General features: G+C 33.4%; 1 protein-coding gene and 1 long non-coding RNA gene across 2 annotated transcripts in view; one reads left to right on the top strand and one right to left on the bottom strand.

Annotated features, from left to right (window-relative positions):
- LOC139982813 (uncharacterized) overlaps positions 1–15,987 on the top strand; it is an 890,000-nt gene that overhangs the window by 483,529 nt on the left and 390,484 nt on the right. Inside the window, exons 41-43 of the mRNA XM_071995913.1 lie at positions 1,101–1,309; positions 7,268–7,344; positions 15,301–15,365. Of these exons, the coding sequence (XP_071852014.1) occupies positions 1,101–1,309; positions 7,268–7,344; positions 15,301–15,365 (351 nt within the window). The remainder of the gene's footprint in view (positions 1–1,100; positions 1,310–7,267; positions 7,345–15,300; positions 15,366–15,987) is intronic.
- LOC139982835 (uncharacterized) overlaps positions 1–15,987 on the bottom strand; it is a 204,976-nt gene that overhangs the window by 100,661 nt on the left and 88,328 nt on the right. The gene's annotated exons all lie outside the window — the stretch shown is intronic.

Here is a 15,987-nt window from a genome sequence, read left to right as displayed (position 1 = left end):
CCTCGAGCCTGAAGCCGATAACCGTCCAAAACCTGAGGCATCCTGCCTCTAAGAAGGGAGACGTCTCCTTCCTGGCCACCAGAGAGTCCAGATATGGGTAACTCTGGGCAATTAAAGATCCAGAGTAATAAAAATTAACAAAATACGAAAGGGATAACGAGGCGAACCCGGAGCTCTGCAGAGACGCTGCTAGCCATGATGTCAGCGTATACAGAACTAAAGAAACACGTGCAAAAGCTAACGCTACAAACTGGCTATTACATAACACATATAAATAGTCAAAGCGTGAAAGCAACAAAATTTCACTTCATTACAATAGGATTAGGTCTAATAATTTAAAAATGTGTTAATTAAAATATTAGTTCAAGCCTTATCAACCGTTCTCTCTTGAAGCATGAAGTTGATCTACATCTGCTTCTCTTAATTGCATCTTAATTATCAGTAACAGCTAATTTATTTAAAAATAAATTCTTCCAAAAATCTTGAAACTTTATAAAACCGTTGTATTGGTTGAAGTAGAGGTTTCCTTTTTATGATTCCAATTACATTAATGACTACAATTTAAATTTTAAATAACATTTTACTTCTGAAAGTTCAAAATTAAAAACACAATTAAATAAACGTGATCAATATTTGTCTTCAAAAGATAGAATAATCTCAGTTCTTGATTACCCAAACTTTGTAACCTTCACATCCCGTCTTTGAGCTGTGTTTCCTATTGATTAATAAATTAAAATTGCTTCACTCTGTTCATTTGTATCCTTGCATTCTTATTTTATCATACTTACAAGCAATAATCCTTTAATTAATCATTTTATCGTTAAACAATAACAAATATTCCTTGAATCCTACATAACCGATTTATTTTCTCCAATCTAAACCATTTATTTCCGTCTGTATTCAATTCCCCCTAAAATCAACCCCTTATTTCCGTTCCATAAATATATTCCTTTTGACAACTAACACAACCTAATTGTCCTTGTTTATCGCTTTACTTTCCTGTATCTCTATGTCAGTTTTTTTTTTATTTAATTATATTAATCCTAACCAAATCCAATATATTTATCTCTATTTTCAGTAACTCTATTCTTTCATTCTAGATTCCTATCTCCTGTGTGGAGCTATTCCGATGCTCTCCTAGAGTTGATGAGTCTGGTCTGAACCTTATCCTTCAGTCGGGTCTCTCTCTCTCTATCCTGAGTTCTCTCCAGAAGCTGTGGATCTATGACGACTACAGGACACTAACTAATGAAGAGTTGGCGGCCATCTTGTCTTACTCCTCACAGTGTACAAGCTTGAAGGAGCTGAAGTAAGTATTCTGTTGTAGATGTTAGAATCATCATAACAGTTAAACAGGGAATTAATGTAATTAATAATATTTATCAATATTAAACTGACAATAGAGAATGTAAAGTCTGCTGTATTTTAATGTTAAGGACTGGACTTAATTAGTTTAAGTGGATTTATTTGAATAAATTAGGCCATCGTAAAAGGAATTCTATAGGGTGTTAATATAAATGTAACGAAATATAATGGATTAATAGGTAATATTTTTAGAGATGGGTTTGTAGAGAGGGTTGAAGGGGTGGGTGGAGGTTGTTTAAAATGTTCTTTGTTTGGATGATTGTTACAATTTAACTCAGACATGGATTTTAGAATGACAGTAATGTTTATTAGGATCAAACAAGAGTTATATACACAAGGTACTTGGATTTTTAAATTCTAGTGAGTATAATGAATATTCTAAAATAGAGTGTATTGAGTTTAATACGTACTAAATGTTACCTTTGAAATTAAAACCTCCAAAATATGTGTTTTATTATGTAACTTTAATTTAACAAATATGTTTAACATTGTTAATATTAAAGTAGTGAATGATGGCAATACAAAATAGCAAAAACATAAATTTATTGTTCAAAACCCAACAAATAAATTATACTACTCTAACAAAACTGAAATGTATACCAAACAAACAACCAATAAAACAGTTTTAGTTGTCGCAGTTTCGAAAATACTCAATCAAATTAAGTTAATAAATCAATTTTAAAACGAAAAAAAAATAAAGTAATTGTAACTTATTTATTTATAAAGAATAATTGTATTGTTTTTAATTACAATATAAATAATTTAAGGCAAATCTGCATCTCAGGTGAAAATGGATTAAATTTGTTCATCAAAGTTTAAACTGATAATGGACAACAACAATTAGAAATCGCTTTCAAATTTACATTTTAACCGTAGGTAGCGAAGTTAGAAAGGCTGAGAAGGCTGTCATCATCCCCTTCAGACTTTCTTCCACATAGTTTACATTATAGTAATTACACATGCTAACATACTGTAGTACACATTTACATCCCCGGTTTACAATGAAAATGACCCTACAAGTTAACAATCAGAATAAACATTAAGAAATAAATAAGGAGACATGACAAATGCGGTTCTTGGTGACCGCATGACCCATCAAATAACAGTAACCAGGAATACCTTTCAATGTACCTTTGAATGTATAGTTGATGAAGTTATAATAACATTACCGCATGCTCTGCTTTCAATGAAAATACAGTATCCGTCTCAGCAAAGCTACTAGATATCGAAATCTTTAATACCCCCCTCCAATCCCCACCCCCTCCTTCTTTAATCCCCATCCTCTCAAAAATAAAGTCGATGCAGTTCATGAACGCCTGCTCATAAATTGTTTGTTGCTGAGATCAAAACAAGACAGTTATTCACCTGTTTAAGCACTGAGTTCATTGCGTTTGTGTTATATTACTCATGATTAAAACGTTCATATCAGTATATTGTGGTAGCCACGTGGTCGCCAAGTAAAAACAAAGAAACAGAAAATAAAACAGAAAAGAAACTGAATGAGAACTATGCAAAAATAGTAATCTTTTGTAAAATGTCTAGAGTTCTCTCGAAATTGATACAAAGATTAAAACAAATTCCCAATATTTCTTATCGATATTGGTTGTTTCTCCCAAGTTTTATACTTACGCATTTACTGTATAAAGCATTGACATCATTTAGGTTTGAATTTATTGATATTCAGCCAGGGACGTGACCAACCTCATTAGTGTGAGTGGTAAGCCTCATCTTTTGTCCTCGTCTTAAGAGTCAGAGAAATGAATTGGTTAAGGCTTACATTGACATGACTTTTCACTAGTCCATAAAGTGTCTACTCTGAAAATTGGAGGGGGGGGGGGTGAAAATATGGCTTGAGTCCGTTGAGAGGGGGTCTTTAGCGGGGAGACCCCTTTTATGAACACAACTTAAATTAATAATTTTCAATACTGTAGCAACGGAGAGGTTGACCAAAGAACGGTTTGTTTGATACAATCTAAACTATTGAAAGTTCAACAATATCGACATTATATAGCCTACATGTGTACATACGTTGTTATGTTCACTGTAGCCGTTACATTGTATAAAAGATAAATGAAATATTCAAAAGCGCCTCTTTTCCAAGTCATTACATAGATACAGAAAAGAAACAATTGTAAATAAAAAGCTTTCACATGAAACAAAATTTGCAACAGATTGGTAAATATACGTTTATGATGCTAATTAGATACGAGGTACGTAACCTACATATTTTCTTTTCATTGAGCGGATTGGTGCTTTTCATAGAGCTGGGCAATGCAGGTATAATGTAGGACGATACTGAGCTAGACTTGAATATTTTAATTGGATATGATGCACTATCTGTTACTGGTTAATCCAGATAATTTCATTCCATGCTAGGTAACTCAACTTGCTGTAATGAGGAAGCTCTCAGACAATAGGTTTATATATGCACATCATCCTTCTCTTAGATTTTGAAGGGAACAACATATAAGCAGGGCTGTCAAATATTCTTTTCAAAGAATACATCCTGGTTTTATTATGAAGGTCTCGGCATTTGCGTTTGTTGATACAGACTGAAATACTGCTTGGCTTGATGAGTCCCCATATTGGAAGGCGAGCGTGGTATTATAACGCATTTCATCAAAATCATAGCAATCATAACAATCATAATCATATGCCACCACAGATGTTCAAGGTTTCACCCCCCCCCCCCTCTACCCCTACCACCGGTTCGGTCAATTCATATCGGCCAAATGCAAGATATGTGTGTGGTCAATCTTTAATGGCTTTTGCCTGTAAATAGTAATATGTATGCAGGTATGAAAGAAGCAGATTTCTTAAAAAGAGGTAGAGACGAGTGTTGTAAATTCCCCACATGTCACATCAAGATCAATATATATGTGGTCTATTTACTTGTAGTTACAAGTATAAAGACACTATAAATATTTGCGATGTAACCGTCCATTTACCGTGTCAGGGGCGACGGAGCCGTATACAAATGATGGGTGAGGTGGGGGGGTGGGCACATACTTCTTTACTCTTTTGATTACCCTGAAAATTGGCTTCCGTTTTTTAATGGAAGAGTCCCCCTCACAGAAATTGTTGGGGACGCAATGGGCGACCGTGAAAAATGAAAGGGAACCAAATATATATATTTATATATATATATATATATATATATATATATATATATATACTAGAACCTGGGGATGGGGCCGATGATGGGGAGGGGACAGTACTTGGAGAGAGTGCTAAAAAATAAAGAGGAAATGATTGTGTTGCAACCTAACGGTATCAGGTTCGAATTTTCCCGATTCGTCATCGCCTATATTTAATAGGAGTGGATTAATTTCATACTTGGCAGAATACTGTCAATACTGAGTAGATTATTATGATTTGGGAAGTTTGAAAGTTATTTGAGGTCAACATGGTACCATGTAGAAACCTCGAAACTACATTATCTCAGCAGTACCAAATGGTTAATCTTATGTTTTATATATTACTGATATTTACAAGGTGATACCTATCAATTAGGTCAAATCATAGGCATAGAACCCATGGGGAGGGGGTGGTGACATCGTTTCCCCCTAACCTTTGGAAAAAGCATGCTCCCATTTGACTTTAAAATGTTCACACAGCACAGTTTTGCCAGTAAAGTGGTGACCCCACACTTTGAAAACGGATCTATGCCCATGCGCAAAGTTCTCTACAAAGAACTAACACTGTTAAACTGCAACCATATTATTTCAGCATCAGGTCTACGTCAGTGGATACGTATATTCTAAGCCAAGGAACAATGCCATTAACTTCCTTGTTATTTCATTCCTGATTTTCTATAGTTTTCCTGCAGCATGGATTATGGGGAAGGGGCTGGGGGGTCAACTACTAAAGAGAAAGTAAAGAAAAGCCACCTCAAGAACATGTGCGCAACTTGCGGAGGGAAGGGGGGTGGGGGTCAACCACGAAAAAGAATGTAATGACCGTAATTGCTAAAGTTTTTGTACCAAAAAACGGGAAAATTTAAGAATGTATATACTTCATAAAATGGAAATGATAGCACCATTTTGCACCTAAGCCCTTTTCGAAAATTAACAATTTTCAAAATGGGAGGGGGACATCCCCTTATACCCCCTCCCCCAGGATGGCGATCCACCGCTATCTTCCTGAAAATGGGGACAGAAAATTAACTTAGTTATTAAATTAGTTTTACTATTGTAAAATTGGTTATGAATCAATAACGAAATAACAACTAATGCAGTGTGATAAAAAGGTTGATATTGAATAAATACTTCAATATTAAGGAACATTGATATATCTGCTTTTTTGTATGTAATTGTAACATTTTGTGTTTCTACTTTACCTGAAATAACCCGAGAGGATCAGTTGTTGCGCCCAGTACAGAATGTTGCTATGTTCTGGACACTCCTACCCCTCTCCCTTCCATTCTTCCTACGTTTCAGTGCAGGTTTGTCATCCCAATATAGCGTTGAAAAACTTTGTTGCATCTTAATCTACTTTAAGATTAAGAAACAATATTTCAGCTTTAACATTCAGTATTTCTAGATTTCATATTTAAACAGTAAACTCGACCAATCTCAGGCAATTTAGATCTCATTTAAAGTGAGGAGTCAGGAAGACGAATATAAAATCAATAAATTTACCGAAAGTAACACACGATGTAAATCACGTGATCCGAGCAGGAAAGGGCATGCGGTTGTTACAAGGAACCTGTAGTACTCCAATTGCTGTGTTCACTGTTGTATTCTACATGTCTGAACAACTTTAAATTAATTGTAAAGTAAAACATATGCACAATTTAGCTAATTCTGATAATGTGGACGGCTTTACATTTCACAATTACTATCAACCACATACATACGGAAGCGTAGAAGGAACATTGCATTGACGAGTTACCTTGGCAAAACGACAATTATCTGCAAATTTACGAGTTGACGAGATAGTAACGTGACAAAATTCAGAAAATTGACGTTTTGACGAGATAACGGATCTCGTCAATGCAACAATTTTCTGCAAATTGACAAGTTGCACACTTACTACCATCTCGACAAGATGACAAAATTCAGAAAATTGACGTTTTGACAAGATAACGGATCTCGTCAATGCAGCAATTTTCTGCAAATTGACGAGTTGCACACTTACTACCATCTCGACAAGATGACAAAATTCAGAAATTGACGTTTTGACGAGATAACGGATCTCGTCAATGCAACAATTTTCTGCAAATTGACAAGTTGCACACTTACTACCATCTCGACAAGATGACAAAATTCAGAAAATTGACGTTTTGACAAGATAACGGATCTCGTCAATGCAACAATTTTCTGCAAATTGACGAGTTGCACACTTACTACCATCTCGACAAGATGACAAAATTCAGAAATTGACGTTTTGACGAGATAACGGATCTCGTCAATGCAACAATTTTCTGCAAATTGACGAGTTGCACACTTACTACCATCTCGACAAGATGACAAAATTCAGAAAATTGACGTTTTGACGTGATAACGGATCTCGTCAATGCATCAATTTTCTGAATTTTGTCATCTTGTCAAGATGGTATACGTAGTAATTGTGCATCTCGTCAATTTGCAGAAAATTGTCGTTTTGTCAAGTTGGTAACACGTCAGTGCAATGTCCCTTCTACGCTTCCATACATACATTTGCATACAACAGTTCCAACTACCATCATTATTATCTACATTAATATACCCATTCTAATTTATATTTTGTGCAATCTTTGAAACACAAGGCTCATAATGATCAATAAAGTGTGATAATTTCCTTGTTATTGTTGTTCACTTTGCTTATTTTCATTGATTTGGTAAACATTAAACCTTACTCGGAGGACATTCCTCTACGTCTTCTACATCTTACACGATGATTACTTTACTTCTCTTCATAGGTTTCAGGAATACAGTCTGTCAGGCACTATTCCGGTTGGATCCATTCCATCATCCTTGAAGTCAAGAAATGTGAAAGGTATTATCACAATGACGTCATTATGGACATACTTCAAATTTCGTACATTTATTGAAAGGCTTAACCAACTATGTGAAAGTCTGTTGACTTGTTGATTGTTGTTGATTCACATACAAGAGCGTAATGAATCAGCAACACATTTCTGCCCATATTTGTAAGTAGGAGACAACCAAAACAGAGTCTTGTGATGATAAACAACGAACCAAATAATACATTTAACAACACTTAACAACATATTCCTTTGATTTCGCTCTTTCGCGATCACTGCCCTTTAATATGTTTTTATGAGTAGCCATCACATCAATTGATGCATTAAATCGCTTCCCAAATGTAATGGTATCATACACTTTGGGCAACTAAATTACATTCGGCAATGATTGTGTAAGGTTTTGGATGATTTTGTTGTGCTTCCCCCATCCAATGCAAGTTCTACTACCCCTAAGCATTTCTAGGTTGAACGTTGTGAGGTCAACACAATTCTAGACACATTCCTAAGTATATTTATTTACACAATGGTATTGATGTAAATTATGCGAACTACAGCAAGGGGACTGGTATAACTCAGGATTAGTGATACTTGAAATTTCGGATAAAGGTAAAGGCCTATACTGTATTTTTCTAGTTCTCATCCACGATCTCTTTGTAAACAGCAGTCTCTGAATACATTAAAAATAAAAGCAACATCTGTATCAGCGGATATCACTGGCCGTGTATAATGACGAGAAAAATAAGCAAACACTAGACAGACCAAAAATGTAACAGAACCGTAGGGACTAGATGTACCGTACCTGAAATATCCTAATGGGTAACATTAGCTCAGTATGATAACATCAAAGACGTTATCAACGCAGGAATAGATACTCGTTATGTTGTATACAGAAGGTCAGTAAAACCGACATGAAATGTTGGGGGGGGGGGCTGTGATCCTTTCCCAGAAAAACTTTAGACTTCAAATGATACCTTCTGAGACATAGTTGACTTATATTATGTCTAATATGTAAGGCTAAATGCAACATTGTGATATAACTACTTTGAAATGCTATGTAAGTTTGAAATGCGTGATGGTGGTGGTAGGGGGACACCCCACCACCCCCATGGTCGGCGCTTGAAAAGAGTACAATCTGAATGTTTTGGCAAACATTAACTTCCATGGATGATTTGCCTTGCAAAAATATTAGTATAAATAAAAGTGGGTAATGATATTAGGGAAAGCATATGAAATATATGTGATTTTAACAACCATATGTTAACGTAGGTTTCTTGAAACTTCTTAGAAAATGTTATAATTGTGTATGTCTAGTCATAATAAAACGGTGTTAGAATATACATACTCTACCTTCCTCCTCCATAATGTACAAGCAGAGATATTGATGTCTTTAGTCTTCATACAGTTTAAAACTAACGTACCTAAGAAAGTGGCTGGAAACAACACATGAGTTTATACAACTGACATACTCATAGGACATCGGAAATGTGATCACGTGATTATGACGATGATTTGTCTAGTCTTGTAGCTATATAATTTTACTCCATATTAAAGTAATGACAAATACCTCTAGTTTTCTTTTCTATTATCATAGTAGATTTCATGATTTTTGATGGCGTCACTGATGTTGAGTGTTCTCTGATCAGTTCATCATCTCATGGATTATTATTCTTGATTTGAGCATCGTATACTCGACTATCAATATTTGGTTTCTCGTCGTAGTGAAGTTTTACATCTGTTATTTAGGATAAGTTTACAGTTGATCAGTTACATTAAAGTGATGATAGCCAGTCTAAACTGATAGGTTATATAACTAAGAGGACAATGGTTGTAAAGTAATCGGGTACAAAAACGAGATGATGATGATAGTAAACCGATCTGTAATCTTACTCAGATATAGGGATTATAAACTGTTCAGCTATATTACTGAGATGATAATGATAGTAAACAGATCGGTAATCTTACTCAGATATAAGGATTATAAACTGTTCAGCTATATTACTGAGATGATAATGATAGTAAACAGATCGGTAATCTTACTCAGATATAAGGATTATAAACTAATCAGCTATATTACTGAGATGATAATGATAGTAAACCGATCAGTAATCTTACTCAGATATAGGGATTATAAACTGATCAGCTATATTACTGAGATGATAATGATAGTAAACAGATCGGTAATCTTACTCAGATATAAGGATTATAAACTAATCAGCTATATTACTGAGATGATAATGATGGTGAACCGATCGGTAATCTTACTGAGATATAAGGATTATAAACTGATCAGCTATATTACTGAGATGATAATGATAGTAAACCGATCAGTAATCTTACTCAGATATAAGGATTATAACTGATCAGCTATATTACTGAGATTATAATGATAGTAAACAGATCGGTAATCTTACTGAGATATAAGAGTTATAAACTGATCAGCTATATTACTGAGATTATTATGATAGTAAACAGATCGGTAATCTTACTGAGATATAAGGATTACAAACTGATCAGCCATATTACTGAGATGATGATGATGGTAAACAGATCGGTAATCTTACTGAGATATAAGGATTACAAACTGATCAGCTATATTACTGAGATGATAATGATAGTAAACCGATCGGTAATCTTACTCAGATATAAGTATTATAAACTGATCAGCTATATTACTGAGATGATAATGATAGTAAACCGATCGGTAATCTTACTGAGATATAAGGATTATAAACTGATCAGCTATATACTGAGATGATAATGATAGTAAACCGATCGGTAATCTTACTGAGATATAAGAATTATAAACTGATTAGCTATATTACTGAGATGATAATGATGGTAAACAGATCGGTAATCTTACTGAGATATAAAGATTATAAACTGATCAGCTATATTACTGAGATGATGATGATAGTAAACCGATCAGTAATCTTACTCAGATATAAGGATTATAACTGATCAGCTATATTACTGAGATTATAATGATAGTAAACAGATCGGAAATCTTACTGAAATATAGGGGTTATAAACTGATCAGCTATATTACTGAGATTATAATGATAGTAAACCGATCGGTAATCTTACTGAGATATAAGGATTACAAACTGATCAGCTATATTACTGAGATGATAATGATGGTAAACAGATCGGTAATCTTACTCACATATAAGGATTACAAACTGTTCAGCAATATTACTGAGATGATAATGATAGTAAACCGATCGGTAATCTTACTGAGATAAACTGATCAGCTATATAACTGAGATAATAATGATAGTAAACCGATCGGTAATCTTACTCAGATATAAGGATTATAAACTGATCAGCTATATTACTGAGATGATAATGATAGTAAACCGATCGGTAATCTTACTGAGATATAAGGATTATGAACTGATCAGCCATATTACTGAGATGATAATGATAGTAAACCGATCGGTAACCTTACTGAGATATAAGGATTATAAACTGATCAGCTATATTACTGAGATGATAATGATAGTAAACAGATCGGTAATCTTACTCACATATAAGGATTATAAACTGATCAGCTATATTACTGAGATGATAATGATAGTAAACCGATCGGTAATCTTACTGAGATATAAGGATTATAAACTGATCAGCTATATTACTGAGATGATAATGATGGTAAACCGATCGGTAATCTTATTGAGATATAAAGATTATAAACTGATCAGCTATATTACTGAGATGATAATGATAGTAAACCGATCGGTAATCTTACTGAGATATAAGGATTATAAACTGATCAGCTATATTACTGAGATGATAATGATAGTAAACCGATCGGTAATCTTACTGAGATATAAGGGTTATAAACTGATCAGCTATATTACTGAGATGATAATGATAGTAAACCGATCGGTAATCTTATTGAGATATAAGGATTATAAACTGATCAGCTATATCACTGAGATGATGATGATAATGAACTGATAAGATCATATTTAAGGAATCAACTAGATTGAATATTTAGCTTATCCGGTTATCATAATGTTTACGATTTCAATACAGACCAATAAAAATTAAGTAAGCACTGATACTTTACAGAACTCTCTTTCATTTTATTCTTACAGTTTGGAATGAGGGCTCGTATTCTGATTCCTTTGATAATGATAGTAAACCGATCGGTAATCTTACTGAGATATAAAGATTATAAACTGATCAGCTATATACTGAGATGATAATGATAGTAAACCGATCGGTAATCTTACTGATATATAAGGATTATAAACTGATCAGCAATATTACTGAGATGATAATGATAGTAAACCGATCGGTAAATTTACTGAGATATAAGGATTATAAACTGATCAGCCATATTACTGAGATGATAATGATAGTAAACCGATCGGTAATCTTACTGAGATATAAGGATTATAAACTGATCAGCTATATTACTGAGATGATAATGATAGTTAACCGATCGGTAATCTTCCTGAGATATAAGGATTATAAACTGATCAGCCATATTACTGAGATGATAATGATAGTAAACCGATCGGTAATCTTACTGAGATATAAGGATTATAAACTGATCAGCTATATTACTGAGATGATAATGATAGTAAACCGATCGGTAATCTTACTGAGATATAAGGATTATAAACTGATCAGCTATATTACTGAGATGATAATGATAGTAAACCGATCGGTAATCTTACTGAGATATAAGGATTATAAACTGATCAGCTATATTACTGAGATGATAATGATAGTAAACAGATCATTAATCTTACTGAGATATAAGGATTATAAACTGATCAGCTATATCACTGAGATGATGATGATAATGAACTGATAAGATCATATTTAAGGAATCAACTAGATTGATTATTTTGCTTATCCGGTTATCATAATGTTTACGATTTCAATACAGACCAATAAAAATTAAGTAAGCACTGATACTTTACAGAACTCTCTTTCATTTTATTCTTACAGTTTGGAATGAGGGCGCGTATTCTGATTCCTTTGATAATGATAGTAAACCGATCGGTAATCTTACTGAGATATAAAGATTATGAACTGATCAGCTATATTACTGAGATGATAATGATAGTAAACCGATCGGTAATCTTACTGAGATATAAGGATTATAAACTGATCAGCCATATTACTGAGATGATAATGATAGTAAACCGATCGGTAATCTTACTGAGATATAAGGATTATAAACTGATCAGCTATATTACTGAGATGATAATGATAGTAAACCGATCGTTAATCTTACTGAGATATAAAGATTATAAACTGATCAGCTATATTACTGAGATGATAATGATAGTTAACCGATCGGTAATCTTACTGAGATATAAGGATTATAAACTGATCAGCCATATTACTGAGATGATAATGATAGTAAACCGATCGGTAATCTTACTGAGATATAAGGATTATAAACTGATCAGCTATATTACTGAGATGATAATGATAGTAAACCGATCGGTAATCTTACTGAGATATAAGGATTATAAACTGATCAGCTATATTACTGAGATGATAATGATAGTAAACCGATCGGTAATCTTACTGAGATATAAGGATTATAAACTGATCAGCTATATTACTGAGATGATAATGATAGTAAACAGATCATTAATCTTACTGAGATATAAGGATTATAAACTGATCAGCTATATCACTGAGATGATGATGATAATGAACTGATAAGATCATATTTAAGGAATGAACTAGATTGATTATTTTGCTTATCCGGTTATCATAATGTTTACGATTTCAATACAGACCAATAAAAATTAAGTAAGCACTGATACTTTACAGAACTCTCTTTCATTTTATTCTTACAGTTTGGAATGAGGGCTCGTATTCTGATTCCTTTGATAATGATAGTAAACCGATCGGTAATCTTACTGAGATATAAAGATTATAAACTGATCAGCTATATACTGAGATGATAATGATAGTAAACCGATCGGTAATCTTACTGATATATAAGGATTATAAACTGATCAGCAATATTACTGAGATGATAATGATAGTAAACCGATCGGTAATCTTACTGAGATATAAGGATTATAAACTGATCAGCAATATTACTGAGATGATAATGATAGTAAACCGATCGGTAATCTTACTGAGATATAATGATTATAAACTGATCAGCTATATTACTGAGATGATAATGATAGTTAACCGATCGGTAATCTTACTGAGATATAAGGATTATAAACTGATCAGCCATATTACTGAGATGATAATGATAGTAAACCGATCGGTAATCTTACTGAGATATAAGGATTATAAACTGATCAGCTATATTACTGAGATGATAATGATAGTAAACCGATCGGTAATCTTACTGAGATATAAAGATTATAAACTGATCAGCCATATTACTGAGATGATAATGATAGTAAACCGATCGGTAATCTTACTGAGATATAAGGATTATAAACTGATCAGCTATATTACTGAGATGATAATGATAGTAAACCGATCGGTAATCTTACTGAGATATAAGGATTATAAACTGATCAGCCATATTACTGAGATGATAATGATAGTAAACCGATCGGTAATCTTACTGAGATATAAGGATTATAAACTGATCAGCCAGATTACTGAGATGATAATGATAGTAAACCGATCGGTAATCTTACTGAGATATAAGGATTATAAACTGATCAGCTATATTACTGAGATGATAATGATAGTAAACCGATCGGTAATCTTACTGAGATATAAGGATTATAAACTGATCAGCCATATTACTGAGATGATAATGATAGTTACCGATCGGTAATCTTACTGAGATATAAGGATTATAAACTGATCAGCTATATTACTGAGATGATAATGATAGTAAACCGATCGGTAATCTTACTGAGATATAAGGATTATAAACTGATCAGCTATATTACTGAGATGATAATGATAGTAAACCGATCGGTAATCTTACTGAGATATAAGGATTATAAACTGATCAGCCATATTACTGAGATGATAATGATAGTAAACCGATCGGTAATCTTACTGAGATATAAGGATTATAAACTGATCAGCTATATTACTGAGATGATAATGATAGTAAACCGATCGGTAATCTTACTGAGATATAAAGATTATAAACTGATCAGCTATATTACTGAGATGATAATGATAGTAAACAGATCGGTAATCTTACTGAGAATAAGGATTATAAACTGATCAGCTATATACTGAGATGATAATGATAGTAAACCGATCGGTAATCTTACTGAGATATAAGGATTATGAACTGATCAGCCATATTACTGAGATGATAATGATAGTAAACCGATCGGTAATCTTACTGAGATATAAGGATTATAAACTGATCAGCTATATTACTGAGATGATAATGATAGTAAACCGATCGGTAATCATACTGAGATATAAGGATTATAAACTGATCAGCTATATTACTGAGATGATAATGATAGTAAACCGATCGGTAATCTTACTGAGATATAAGGATTATAAACTGATCAGCTATATACTGAGATGATAATGATAGTAAACCGATCGGTAATCTTACTGAGATATAAGGATTATAAACTGATCAGCTATATTACTGAGATGATAATGATAGTAAACCGATCGGTAATCTTACTGAGATATAAGGATTATAAACTGATCAGCTATATTACTGAGATGATAATGATGGTAAACCGATCGGTAATCTTACTGAGATATAAGGATTATAAACTGATCAGCTATATTACTGAGATGATAATGATAGTAAACCGATCGGTAATCTTACTGAGATATAAGGATTATAAACTGATCAGCCATATCACTGAGATGATGATGATAATGAACTGATAAGATCATATTTAAGGAATCAACTAGATTGATTATTTAGCTTATCCGGTTATCATAATGTTTACGATTTCAATACAGACCAATAAAAATTAAGTAAGCACTGATACTTTACAGAACTCTCTTTCATTTTATTCTTACAGTTTGGAATGAGGGCTCGTATTCTGATTCTTTTAGCCGTCTGAATTTACAGACCAGTCGATGGCAGGTATGAGATAATTCACCGTTATGTCAGCTACTGCTGATATAAAAGTCTGCCTTCTGGTTTTTTCATTCACATTCATTATTAATATGAACATAGGGGGGGGGGGGTTGTAGCCTGCATAAAATATAAAATGTTTAATACAACACGACTTCCAGATCCCTTCCTTTTACTTCTACTGCAGAACATGGGTCCAATTTCCTTCCTTTTTGACCCTGAGAGTAGCCCCGTGTTTCTCTCATAACTCAAACAACTACTTTAAATTCAAGCAATTCTCCCCAAGTACATATTTCAACAATACAAAATATAGTGTTATGGGCGGGAGCACTGTTTTCCTGAATATCATTCAGCGCTAACAACACTAATCTTATACTGGGACACCTGTATCACTTCCATATCAGTGACGCTGTTGATATTACAAGTATTGTAAATATAGGCTTAGTTAACATACATACCTTTAAACTGCAGGTTTGTTACATATTGTGCAATATTTTGATGTATATGCTGTGTTTCTATTTTTGTGGGTTGTGAATGTACATATATTGACCTTCAAGTTTGGTTTCCGATGACCGTATAGAGTGTCATGAACATGTCAGGTGTTTTTATGTTCATTTAATTTTAGTGAAAT

The sequence above is a fragment of the Apostichopus japonicus genome, chromosome 16 (assembly GCF_037975245.1).
Source record: "Apostichopus japonicus isolate 1M-3 chromosome 16, ASM3797524v1, whole genome shotgun sequence".
NCBI lineage: Eukaryota > Metazoa > Echinodermata > Holothuroidea > Aspidochirotida > Stichopodidae > Apostichopus > Apostichopus japonicus.
The sequence above is the reverse complement of the archived record's forward strand: the minus strand, read 5'-3'. Positions and strand labels throughout refer to the sequence as shown.